This window comes from Lactuca sativa, chromosome 8 (assembly GCF_002870075.4).
Source record: "Lactuca sativa cultivar Salinas chromosome 8, Lsat_Salinas_v11, whole genome shotgun sequence".
In the NCBI taxonomy this organism is placed as follows: domain Eukaryota; kingdom Viridiplantae; phylum Streptophyta; class Magnoliopsida; order Asterales; family Asteraceae; genus Lactuca; species Lactuca sativa.
Genome location: NC_056630.2, coordinates 33,622,301 through 33,635,121, shown reverse-complemented (window position 1 = coordinate 33,635,121; position 12,821 = coordinate 33,622,301). Strand labels below are relative to the sequence as shown.

The window sequence follows — 12,821 nt, the reverse complement described above, 5'->3', positions numbered from 1 at the left end:
TTTATTGGCTTGGTCGCTAGTCGCAAGAGGAGGAGGCCGCCCTGTGAGGAAGCTCTACTTATATATCGCTTCTTCTGCTGGGGGGAAAATGCTTCTGAAATCCGGTGGTTTACTGCTTTCTCGCATCCCTCTCGTTTCTTCCTCCTACCGAACAAGGTACGCCGGCGGATTTTTTGTTATTATGATGCTTATCTTGTGTTTGCTACGTTACCGATTTACGACTAGTATGCTGTTGAGTTTTTGTTGTCCTTTTTGCTATTTCGAGTGTATATTTTACGAATCAATCACAAACACACACATTTGTGATTTGTGAGATGCGAATTAAGTAGCACATGACTGTTTAATGTGATAGACAGTTTGTTCATAAAAATGTGGGTTATGTTATATGCAGTAAGATTTGTATGAGAAAAATGAGCACTAAGAACACGCCTACACCAGTTTACCCTAAATTCATCCCAGTCGAACAGAATCAAATTACTTCAGTAAGCAAGTCTGAGGGTATGTAAAAAAACACCATCCCCCTTAAATTTTTATCTAATTAAATCTATGTATTGTCAACCTAAATATCAATTCATATCTAATATTTTTACAGGCCTCAAATTTCGAGTGGTTTCATATAACATTCTGGCTCAGGTATGCACACACACACACCCCTTTAATTTGCCAATTCATTATTTCTTGAATGTTTTTTTTTTTTTTTTTTTTTTTTTTTTTTTTTTTTTTTTTTTTTTTCTGCAGGTATATGTAAAAAGTTCTGTATTCCCACACTCTCCATCACCTTGTCTCAAGTAATTCTTCTTGGTTTCTTAGAGCTCTTTATTACTCCATATTTGAAATGAAGCTATCATGAATGATAACTATTCACCTCTTTTATGATCTGAATATGCATAGAATTTGGTTATGACAGGTGGAAAGCTCGTTCCCCAATAATTCTTGATCTTCTTAAACATCTTGATGCTGATATTTTATGCTTACAGGTTTAATTTCTTCATATCCATAACACATTTGTTGTACTATTTATTTCTGTTATGTGTAGAATAATTGTTTTGTTGTCAGGAATTAGATGAATACGATACCTTCTACAAAGAGAAAATAGAGCAAAATGATTACTCAAGCAGCTACATTAAAAGAAGTGGTAGGAAATCAGACGGATGTGGGATTTTCTACAAGCACAACAAGTATACAACTGTCTCATTCATTCTCATAGTAAAAAGCATATTCATTGATTGTATTCATGTCTTTTTATTTTTTTTTTTTGGTTTAAATGTCCAGATTGGAGTTGGTGATAGAGGAAACAATTGACTATAATGACCTTGCTAACTTGCTTCTAGATGAAGCATCTCGTGTGGAACAAAAGGAGAAGGATCTTGATTCCAAAGGAAAAGGAGATCCTAATGATCCATATGTCCGGTTGAAACGTGATTGTGTTGGAATTATGGCTGCTTTCAAGTTTAAAAAACCTTATCAACATTATATCATTGTGGCAAACACACATCTTTACTGGTAATTATTTTACTTATAATTCCAGTTTTGCCCTTGTCTCGTCTGAAGATTATTTTTTATCTGTAGGGATCCAGAATGGGCAGATGTGAAGCTTGCACAGGCGAAATATTTATCATCACAAGTAGCAAAATTTAAAAAAATGGTATCTGAAAAATTTGAGTGCAAACCATCAGTAATCATTACTGGGGATTTCAATTCTATTCCTGGAGACAAGGTAATGGTTATTTATTCCCTTGTTGAATTTACATTGAAGAAACATTTAGCTTTTATTATCGATTGGGAATTGTGTACAGGTGTACCAGTATCTTGTTTCTGGTGGCTCAGTGGAATGTTTAGAAGATGAACCACCGATTAATTTATCAAGTGTTTATGCATGTACAAGGGGTGAACCGCGATTTACCAATTATACCCCTGGATTCACTGGTACACTTGATTATATATTTTTCTCACCTTCTGATGAGGGGATTCAAATTGAACCTGTTAGTTTCCTTGAGCTTCCGGAAGCTGAGTCAGCGGATGTAAAAGGTGGATTGCCAAATTATTTTCATCCCAGTGATCATTTGCCAATAGGTGCTGAGTTTTTAGTGGTTTAGTAGTCATCATCTCTCTCAGTTTTGCAACTGTTGTTTCTTTTTTCTGAATATATTTTTTGTATTACATTGTTATAGAATTTATGAGATAAGTTAAGAGGACAATTTTCTAACTTAAATTGTGTTTGCCAGGCATTATGACTGATGTCAATAAATAATGAAAAATGTCTATTTGTACAACATGCTAGTATATATATATATAAAAGCTACAAAAACATGGAGAAAAACACGGGACAGTTCATGTTTTTTTTTTGTTTCCTTCTCATGGGTTGATTATCCTGACCGGAAAACATCGGGCAGTTGGGTCAGTGGCTCTCGATACGTGGCAACAGAAAGCTAAATCCTGAGTTCTCGCGAATTAGAGGTGGAGGCTCAATGTCCGATATCTCTATATTATCCATTGATCTCGATATATCATCAACCGAAAATGGAATGCTGCATAAAATCAATTTGTGTTAAAACATATATCATCAAAGAGTATTTTGGACATTTCAGTACTAGTCAACACAGAAAGCAACTAAAACTAACCTGGAATCATCATCCAAAAGGAAAGAATTGCTTACAACAGTGTTTTCTTCAGTCATCAACGATCTCATGTTGGATATAACCTGACCCATCCATCAAAGTTAAATAATTTATTAAAAAAAAAAAAACCTGATCTTATTATGAAACTTACATCTGGGGAGACGCTTTGTGTCCCATACTTGTCATCCCAGTACATTGTACTGATCCGGTACAGCTGTTGTACACTAAGAACCTGTGGACCATATATAAATATATATATCACTCACTGGTATAATAAATTACATAATATTTTATTGTTATTGTAAACTAATAAAAACATAAACATGACTCACTGGGCAGAGGTCATGACTTATTTCATCCAGTGTTTTCTTTGGCTTTTGATGTATAACCTGAATGGGATGGATTAAAATTGATTAAAATAAAATCTTTAAAACCAGAAAGACTGAATTTTTATATAATAAAAGAAACTTTACCAGAAATGCTATAGCTTGCCGTATATGCTTCAGTTCATCCCAAGCAGAACCTGAATACTGCAGTCCTTGTGTTTAGCAAATAAGAATACAAAATAGTGTTTGGCATAATGGAATCGTTAATTCCATTCCAATGAAAGAAAATATCACTCGGAATTACCTCGTCAGTTGCGTTAAAACACCAGTGGTCTAGTTCAGCCAATCCCGCTTTCACATACTCACCATTGCTAAACGAACAGCACTCACGTCTCAAAAGTAGACTGCATTTTATTAAAAAAAAAAAAGAATCATATTTATATTCACATCACAAAAGAACACACTCTACAAAAAATAAATATATACCTGTTAAATAGCTGAACATTCACAAACGAGAATATTTGTGAGAAAACTTTACGCACCAAAACCGGTGGAACCTAAAAACATTTCACAAAACGGGTTACAAACGGAAAAAATAAAGAAAAAAAAAAACAAAAATGGCACTAACATGATTTGTTTTTAGAACATTCAAGAAACTTCCAAGACTCTTGACGATTCCTTGCCAATGAGCAATCAGTGTCTGCTGAGCTGAACTGGAAACCGAACGTGATGATCCCTTTGCCAGGCTGGCTCTCGAAATTCTCGGTGCCTTGAGTGTGAATTGTGAAATTACCATTTAGTCCATTCCTATTTCCTAATTACTCAACATGAATAATAAATTAAGTAAAAATGATGAGAATGAGAAATTAGGTACCTGAATACACATCCCAAGTAACGGAGATATTTCTTTTTTCAAATTATCTCGAATTGTTCCATAAATCTTTTCAACATAAGCTGTTAACTGCTGCTTAAAAAGCAAAGCTGGATACTTGGCTTCCACTTTGGTATAACCACCTTCAACTCCACTACTCAGATCTCCATTCACAAAGGAAGGAAGTTCGATTCCTTGAGGGGTCCCACGGAAACTCTAACCAGAAAATCATATTTTAATTTTAGTATATACATATACATATTATATATATGTTGAATCAAATTCCAAAATACTTAACCATTACAGAAGTCATCCTCCCAAAAAGAGCAGCTGATGATCGACGACGTTGTGGGGCCATTCCAGATGCTGACCCACTTGGTTTCAACGTTCGCTGAAGAAGAAGCAAAAGAGTAGAGGCATTCGATAACCAGTATGCCAATATATCGTTATTATCCTGTTTTTTCTATTAAATAAACGAAAAAAAAAAAAATAATTATTATAATTATTAAAACGAAGTGAAAAAAAGAGTAGCATTTAAGTAATAAGTACCTCTATGGCATTGCCTATGGTCTGGATAATTCGGTCAAAAACAGTAGTGCGTTCGACTTCAAAAGATCTCCATTGAAGAAGGCATTTGTAAATGATGCAGGCTGCAATTGGTCGATTTCCTGCAAACCCTAGATGTTGTGCAATGCATCGGATAAGCAGTTCTTGATTCTCCATTTGTTTTTCATTGAGTGATTTTTGTGGTGTGTCGTCTATTTCTGCTAGATCTCTTTGGTGCATTGAAGGGCTATGCGGATCCTGATACATAAACAACAGAAACATGTAATTTATTTATAGATGATTAAATTTTTTTTAAAAAAGCATCAAGTTCAAGATTCAGGATACCTGAGATGATGACCTTGATTCTCCAATAAAAGTACCACTGTCATTCCTCTGCAACGAGTTGAATATCAAACAATCACTTTTTTTTTTTTTTCCTATTTCAGTATTGTACTTTGAAAAATCTTATACAGCAATTTTCACTGCTATGGTAGACTAAAATTTTCAAAATATATTGTTCTAACACGAAAAAATTTGAAAGTATAATGCTTTAATGGATAAAAATTTCATACAACAGTGTCTGTGTGGATGAAAGTGGCTATGCAGATAAAGTGTTGTATATATAAAGTCTTTCTTTTCTAGATTGAATGCACCATCTGAATGAGAGTAGATGACCATTTTATCGTTGCATTTCAAAAGAACAAATTTCACAATATTCATCAATTTTGACATTTTCCGCCTCGTTCCCGAGTTTATCAAAAGAAAAGAAAAGAAGAGAAAAGAAAGTCACGAGAGAAAAGAAGAGAAAGGAAAGGAAAACAAAATTAATCATTTTCTTCTTTCCTTCCAAATCCTCCCAAATCGGAAGGAAAGATAGGAGGGAAAGTGATCCTTCCATTTCTCTCCACTTCCTTCCTTTAATGAAACTCGGGAACACCAATTTTTTTCATTTTCTTCTCATTTCCATCCATTTCCTTTCCTTTCTCTCGTTAAGTTCAACTCGGGAACGGGGTGGAAATGAGTTGGGAGGAAAAGAGAAGGGAAAATAGGTAAAGCCTCTTAATACATTAAGAAACACCGATATATATATATATATATATATATATATATATATATATATATATATATATATATACATATACTGTTCTCACTAAATCCACTAAGTCAAAAAGAAACAACACCTAAATAAAATACCTGCATAATAGATCTGGAACGCCCTGAGAGAAACTTATTAGGTGCCATGGACACGGCTTGTTGGCGGAAGACTTTATTCTCTGATTCCAAGTTGTTTAGCTTCTCTTCCAATCTGCTCATAGTTTCCTGTAACTGAACGACTTTCTTTTCTGTTTCTTCCAACTTCTTACGTCTTCCTTCACTACATTCTTCCAGCTCATCAGCACGTTTCTTTTCTGACTCCCACTTTGCCTACATGGCCCAAAAAAAAAAAACTACTTAATGTGGTCCCCACGATAAAAAAAAAAAAAAAATTCCCGTTTGTATGGTAAGTCTTACTTACCTTCAACTCATCGACCTCAGCAGTCAAGGATTCAATTTTCTTAGTATCTTCAATAACAATCTCTTTTTCTTCAACAACCGCAGGCGCTTCATCAATAGCTTTTTTAGCTGCCTCTCTTTCCTTTACAGCCAATGCATTTGCTTCATCAAGTTTCTTTTGAATACCTTCTAGAGAATTCTGGAATTTCAGTGCCTCTTGTGCTTTTGCTTCTTCCAAATCAGTCTAGACATGTAGGACATATCACATCACAAACTTTTCCAACAAAACTTGTATAGTTGAAATAAATTACCCTTAAACGTTTCTCAAGCTGTAAACGCCATGTTAGTTCCTCCAACTGTTTCTCAAGCTTATCTTTTGCTTCTTTAAGTGCACCTGTTTCTTGTGCAGCCTGCAAAATAAATAAAGCTAGCAACTTTTAATCTGCCCTAAAAAGAATGTAACATCCATCATGAATATGATAACTGACCATTTTAAGTTTTCGTAGCTCTCTCCTTGCAATCCTTCCCCTCCATCTACATTGAGTAACTAAAGATCCTTTCTTTAGCCTTTTATAGTATGCAGAATGTTTATGACAACGCCACCGAGTCTATATAAAAAAAAAAAAAAAAACACAATTAGACTTCCTCTGTTTGTATAACAAAAAAAAAAAAAAAAAAAAGAGTTTTTATAAAATTATAAAAGTAACCTGAATTTTGATAGCAGCATTAGTTTCCTTGCGGAATCGGAATCTTTTACGCGCCTCTACTGCGCGTACACATGTCTGAACTGCAAGCACAGACACACGGAGCCTAGTATAAGCCACCCAAGCACGCCATTTACGCACATGTTTTTCAATTTTTATAGCAGCTGCAATTCTCTTCAGTTGATCAAACTTTCTGCAAGCCAGACTACCTAAAAGTGTAAACAGTTATTACTTATTAATAATGTGTCATCTTGTGTGTTTATAGTTTGAAGAAACAAGTTCAATTGATCATGTGATGTGAGAGGCTCACGTCTACAGAAAGCTTGTAAAAAGATTGAAGAATTTCGCAATGCATTGATCTGGCGATGAGCAATATGAGTTCGTATCCGCCTTTGAATAATTGCTGCTGCACTGCCAAGGACCTCAGCTCTCCTTGCATCTAGTTCTGCCATCTGTCCAGCTCTCAAGAATACCTTTGTTTTACCAATCTGTATAAAACAATCCTAGTACTGTTATATACAAAAACAATGGGATTATTCATTCTTTATAAACTCAAAGTAAATAAAAATTTTAATAACCTGAAACCCACTCAGCCCCATCTTTTCCAAGATCTTTTGACATACCATCTTTTCATCAAAGCTACTGTATTGTGCAAGAGATGAAACACCAAAAAGAGAGACTCAGAAGTCCAAATCTGGTGCAACAAGTGTGTGTGTGTGTGTGTGAAATAAATTTTTTTACCTTCCAGCCAATCCAGCCAAGGCTTCTGGAGCAAGAAGTCCAAATCTGTTTATAAACTCAAAGAAAGCACGCCGGGTGGGATAACCAGCACAACTGATTCTGATTGCCTCTAAAACACCCTAAGAGAGAGATTAGTCACATACAAGGTGGAAGAAATATGCATGGCATAGAATAAACCGACTTAAAATTAAAGATAAAACAAATTTATATACTCACACCACATCGCAATTGTTGCAAGATGTTAAGGTTCTCAAATATGGAAGGTTTCAGTTTATTATTTGGTTTCACACATCTAACATAGTGAGGCTCTGTAGCATTAAGTGTCTCCATCAGTTGTTGCAATTGAAGCTGTGCATTATTACCATATAGTTACTTACACATTAGCATACAATATCAAAATCATTGAGAATTGAGATAAAGAATTAAAGATACCTACCTTGAAACGGGAACATATTGAAGAAAATTTTGAAGATTTGGAAGACTCTTCTAAAGCAGGGAAAAGGCCGGCTACAAAAGGACACTTGGAAGCACCCAACAAATCTTGGTGTTCAGGGACCACGTAATCTTTATTTTTGTCAAGAAATTGATCAGACTGATATTGCACCTACAAAAAGCACCCAAATTTTTTTTTTTATAAAAGATTAAGAAAATAGTGTGTTACTTACATGTAAGAACACGGTTTGGCTACAAATACAATACATACCTCTCCAGCATAATGAGCAACCGTGAAATCTGTGCGTGACAACTTGGGCTTGATAAATCGTTTGTGGTTTTTGAAAGTCTGATAAAGCTTATTTGCGAATGTCTCATGAGTTGACTTTGGGAACATACTAAAAGTAGAAAAAAATAATATTGTGAATAAAGACATCTTAAATCTGCACTAGCTCATAATTAATACTACTATTGTTATACCAAGCTTCATCAAGAAGAGCAATGATACCACCAGGTTTCTGCAATATAGATACAACTTCAGAGTTCTATGGTTGAAATAATGGAAAATATAGATAAATGCAGTTGAAAGTGACTATACCTTTTCAATGAGATCTAGAACATCTTGGTTATCAACAAATTCAATGTAGCTCCAGTTGATAGCCTCTTTCTTATATTCTTCTTGCTCCATTTTAAAGACATGCTGTAATTCAAACATTAATTTTTTTTGGGAGTCCTTAACATTAACAACAACTCATGCTAACAGTGATTAAGAAAATTTAGATAGTAACCTGGTTGAAATGTTGCTGCAGCTTCTCATTTGTAAAGTTGATGCAAAACTGCTCAAAGCTGTGTGTATGATGAAATTGAGACAAAAATAACAATATGTGACTTTTCAAAGTCAAAATGATAATGCTTTATTTGAAATGGAGGGAATACGACATGTGCCTGGTTGCCACCTGTTGTTCTTAAAGCTCTCAAAACCATAGATGTCCAGAACGCCAATCAGACATTTTGAGTTAGGATCTTGTCCAATTGATTTATTAATTTTATCCACCAACCTGCAAATAATGAAAAAGGGATCCTAATTCTTAGATACTAGAAGTTTATTCAATATGGTTCTCATATGAAAGCTGCAAAATTACCAATCAAATAATCTGGAATATATTGTTTTAGCCAAACCATCTCTGCTGAATGCAGCACTTAATGGATCAAGACTTCTTTTGATAACTTCTTCAGGAGTAATCATCACACGTTTGCACAATGCATCTTGCAAGCCAACAGGATCACACCTGACACAAAAATTTATGAGCAATAAAGGACTTCCAAATCATTAAAAATTCAAAAAATAGACCTACTTTAGAAGTTCTGCTGTCATCTTAAGATGAAATTTAGCTTTGTCATCTTTTAGCACCGAAGAATCAACCTCTTTCCCTTTAGCAAAGGCAATATTGCCTAAATGAAGAATAGCAGCAGTAACTCTGAAAATTGCTTCCTATCAGAAAACAAGACAAAATTACACCAACGCCCATGGATCATGCTCTTCTCTATCATTGCATTGAAAGATGCAGATCATGCAGGGTCTAAAGCTAGACAAGAAAAGCACCACATATCAATCATGCAGGGTGTAAGGTAAACAATAAAAACACCACAACATGTGAGGTTAAGTATGTTTCTGCAGCCACTTGTTGCTCACAGATTCTTTGGATCAAGAATCAACTGGAAGGAAAACAAAATTACAGAAGGTACAGTATACCTGCTCCTGTTTACTTATTCCAACAATATCCATGGCTCTTCTTGTGGCAAGATACTCAAGTCCATCATTCACACCGACTAGCTCAAAGCATTTTGATTGGTTAAGATAGTGAAAAGATTGTGGGCTTCCCAACTTATACTTCTCAACTTCCTGAAAGCACAAGCAATAAGGAAGAAAAATTTTAAAAAAAAAAAAGTTTCGATTTTGTAAAATACTCAAAGTAAAATTGTTATATTATATTTTGTACCTCTGGTGGTGCAGCACAAAGAAGGTAAAAACAGTGATAGTTTCTCTCGGGATCATTGACTTGGCAAACACGAGATCTTTCCAAAAGGTACGTCCTTATAGCTGCTCCAGATATTCTCCCATGCTTATCAAACTGGATCTCAACAAACTTACCAAAACGACTGGAATTGTTGTTTCTAACAGTTTTGGCATTCCCAAATGCTTCAAGAACAGGATTTGACTGCAGTGACACAACAAGTTTATCAGTATATATCCATGAAGTGACACATAATATAGAATAATTAAGAGGTTCTCTAAAGAACTATACGTCATGTATCATACTTCAAGGACTTGCTGTTCAACGGTGCGACCTTCAGTAGCTTTCCTCCCACCCAAATACGCAAGGAACCGCATAAGCATTTTGGTTGTCTCTGTTTTACCTGCTCCACTTTCACCACTCACCAGAATGGAATTGCTCTTTCCTTCATGGACCATGGCCCTAGAATCCAGTAAAGATGTGGTGAGCACCCATGCATCCAAGAAGAAAAGGGTGTTACTTACCATTACCTGTAAGAGGTATCTGCAATGGCAAATACATGGGGACTCAGTTCTCCAAATGGTGCTCCCTTGTATTGTTGCATCATATGAGCATCATACAAATGAGGTAGCTTCTGGAATGGGTTGATTGCAATTAGAATGTTTCCGGTGTATGTCTGTCATGATTCCATAAAGTTAGAATCCATTTCTTGCAGTTATAGATCAATAGACCATAAAATTAGATGAAGACCTACATAAATTTCATTAAGTTCATATCTGGTTCTTAGGTTCTGCAAGACTCCTGGCTCATGTAGATAAGATAGCTTTGTCATATCATCAACTCCACCAGCAGGAGCTTCCAAATCCATCGGATATATTTTTGATAAATTAGAAACAATCTGAAAAAGAACCCATAAAATTAATCTCATGCTGCTACATGTACATTGTTTGATATAAAAAAGTCAGGTTTTAGTAGAAAAATAACCGTTTTCCCTTCACTAGTCTGAATCTCCACATCTTTCCCTTTAATCTTGACAACCTGCCCATCAATCCATGCTTGTGCTGGATCTTCAGCCCAAACATGAGAGCCTACTATTATATTCACTGCAGTACGCTGTCGTGCATACAAATCAGTCAGTACATTTGAATTGAAAAACTAGCAAAGGATGCAATACTTTGTCTCTGGATATCATATCTGTTCAACTTCTAAACTGATATTGACTTGAAGATTTTCTATAATACTTGCTGATTACATTATGCATTATTACAAGTATCACAGGCAGAACAATGTTGGCATTGAAATTCCAAAAAAGATCCTATCAAACTTGCATGACAATGTCATATATATTAATATCATAAACCAAACCTGTATCTCTATTTTAGAGCGTAATAACGCAACGAAAGTGTTCGTGATCGAGATTTCATGATGTTTTAAATGAAAATCTATTGCAGCATTGATAAATGAAACATAATCCACCTACCATTGTGAAACTTCAATGAAACCCTTAATTTCGAAGGAAATGTCTATATTCTTCTTATTTTCACAGATAATCAGTGCTCCCTTCGTCGTGGACCCCCCCTGGATCACTCATGCCCAATTTTGGTGATCCTGGTTGATCTGCATTGCAATAACAAAAAATGTTCCGGCATTTTGTTGATATATTTATCTGGATGATTTTCTCTTTATTTCTTCCTTGTTAGATCTTCGTAATTTCTCCATGTTCTTTTTCCATTTCTCCCCCAATATTCTCTGTCTATCTGTCTCTTACCACTTCCGTCTCTTCGGAGTCTCTTTGTTTGTGGAAGTGACATTGTTCAATAACTCCCCTGTGAAGTCGGGTCTTCTCTCTCTTGTCGCGATTTTTTCGCAGATTCGTGGTTATGAAACACACACGAACACTTTGGCTCGCATTTCCCATTTTCTCCATGGCCAACTTCAGCAGAGGTTTGGAGGTTTATTTTCGGATAGAAAAATAGAAACAGACGTTCGGTTCGGGTCATTCTCTCCCGTTCTTTGTTTTCGGGTTACAAAAAGTAGATGCCAGCAATTTGATTTTGAGCCCAAATCAAATAATCTGCCCATAGCGCATAGCCCACAGGGCTATGAATTTAATGGATCAAAATCGATCACACATTTGCTAATACAATCTGATTACATTTACGTCACAATGTTAGTGTATCCAACTTGAGTTAAATTACGTTAATAACCCTTTAAAACGCTCTTAAACTATAGTTACATGTTTATATATTTTAAACTATTTATTTAAGGGTCTATATGGGCCATTTTGAATAGTACAGTGTATATATTGTACCTATGTATTTAACTATTTATATATTATTTTGACTTTTAGATGGTAATAATTTCAACGACTAAATACATAAAAATTACAACTATACTATTATTGTACACTTAAATGAAATATAACACGTTTTCACAAACAATCTTAATACGTCATAAAAAGATACTACTCCCACGTAACAAAATTCAACCCGAAACCTCTGGTTCTTGAAGACAATTGCAATTAAGTCCATCATTAGAATTTTCTTTTGACCTTTTAAGGTGAAATGTATCTGGACTAAGATGAGGAAATGTTTATATTTTCTATTCAAAAGAATTCAAGAAAAGCCAAGTCTGTCACACCTAAAAATATATAGAGTTAACCAGATTCTTTTTCCTTCTTGAAAGCTCTAGAAATTATTATAACTTTTTACCATATGGAAATTATTATAATATTATTGCAAAAGAAAAAATTATTTTGACAACTTCTTGCAAAGTACATGGCAAAACCTATCATAATGTCAGCATCCCGTTTGATTATAAATTTACAGGTAATGAATTGATGAAAACAATTTAAATCTTAAAACTATAAAGAGTAAATTACACGAATGATCCATATGGTTTGGGGTAATTTGTACGTTTGGTCTTTGATTTATTTTTTAACTTGGAAAGTTTCTACTGTTTGTTTTTGTTGTGTGTTTGGTCTCTATCTTACCTCAAAAGACTATTTTTCTCTTGATTTTTTAATTTATTTAAATAAACACACCTCAAACCTCACTTCCACCTCACTTTACCTA

General features: G+C 34.8%; 2 protein-coding genes across 3 annotated transcripts; one reads left to right on the top strand and one right to left on the bottom strand.

Annotated features, from left to right (window-relative positions):
- The first annotated feature begins 22 nt into the window (after nt 1-22).
- Nucleotides 23-2,212, top strand: LOC111917697 (carbon catabolite repressor protein 4 homolog 4). The gene is made up of 9 exons (XM_023913367.3): nt 23-156; nt 392-498; nt 593-633; nt 739-788; nt 908-977; nt 1,057-1,178; nt 1,273-1,503; nt 1,570-1,717; nt 1,797-2,212. The coding sequence occupies exons 1-9, from the start codon at nt 89-91 to the stop codon at nt 2,094-2,096; spliced, it is 1,137 nt and encodes a 378-aa protein (XP_023769135.1). The 5' UTR covers nt 23-88; the 3' UTR covers nt 2,097-2,212.
- On the bottom strand, nt 2,082-11,710 carry LOC111917693 (myosin-11). 2 transcript variants are annotated; one of them, XM_023913356.3, is made up of 36 exons: nt 11,228-11,710; nt 10,732-10,860; nt 10,502-10,645; nt 10,278-10,423; nt 10,053-10,209; nt 9,733-9,951; nt 9,486-9,635; nt 9,088-9,224; nt 8,875-9,021; nt 8,689-8,790; nt 8,521-8,578; nt 8,331-8,432; nt 8,213-8,250; nt 8,004-8,130; nt 7,737-7,904; nt 7,517-7,648; nt 7,301-7,419; nt 7,138-7,201; nt 6,870-7,047; nt 6,563-6,768; nt 6,344-6,463; nt 6,167-6,265; nt 5,878-6,099; nt 5,556-5,786; nt 4,707-4,754; nt 4,365-4,619; nt 4,114-4,278; nt 3,819-4,031; nt 3,573-3,713; nt 3,431-3,501; nt 3,249-3,348; nt 3,092-3,148; nt 2,951-3,007; nt 2,770-2,850; nt 2,622-2,701; nt 2,082-2,528 (listed from the first exon to the last, which is right to left on the bottom strand). In XM_023913356.3, exons 1-36 carry the CDS (start codon nt 11,228-11,230, stop codon nt 2,399-2,401), a joined length of 4,596 nt encoding a protein of 1,531 aa, XP_023769124.1. In that variant the 5' UTR covers nt 11,231-11,710; the 3' UTR covers nt 2,082-2,398. The 2 variants fall into 2 exon arrangements, with proteins under 2 accessions (XP_023769124.1, XP_023769126.1); XM_023913358.3 differs by having other exon boundaries at nt 2,199-2,528; nt 4,120-4,278.
- Nucleotides 11,711-12,821: the final 1,111 nt, after the last annotated feature.

What these genes read in the sequence shown, in the direction of transcription:
- LOC111917693 (XM_023913356.3), bottom strand. An exon ending in ATGACAGCAGAACTTCTAAA is followed by an intron (nt 9,022 to 9,087) that starts GTAGGTCTATTT and finishes TTTTTGTGTCAG; the next exon opens with GTGTGATCCTGTTGGCTTGC. An exon ending in ATGTTCTAAAAACAAATCAT is followed by an intron (nt 3,502 to 3,572) that starts GTTAGTGCCATT and finishes AAATGTTTTTAG; the next exon opens with GTTCCACCGGTTTTGGTGCG.
- LOC111917697 (XM_023913367.3), top strand. Translation starts at nt 89, where the DNA reads ATGCTTCTGAAATCCGGTGGTTTACTGCTTTCTCGCATCCCTCTCGTT. An exon ending in GCAAACACACATCTTTACTG is followed by an intron (nt 1,504 to 1,569) that starts GTAATTATTTTA and finishes TTTTATCTGTAG; the next exon opens with GGATCCAGAATGGGCAGATG. An exon ending in ATTCTATTCCTGGAGACAAG is followed by an intron (nt 1,718 to 1,796) that starts GTAATGGTTATT and finishes AATTGTGTACAG; the next exon opens with GTGTACCAGTATCTTGTTTC.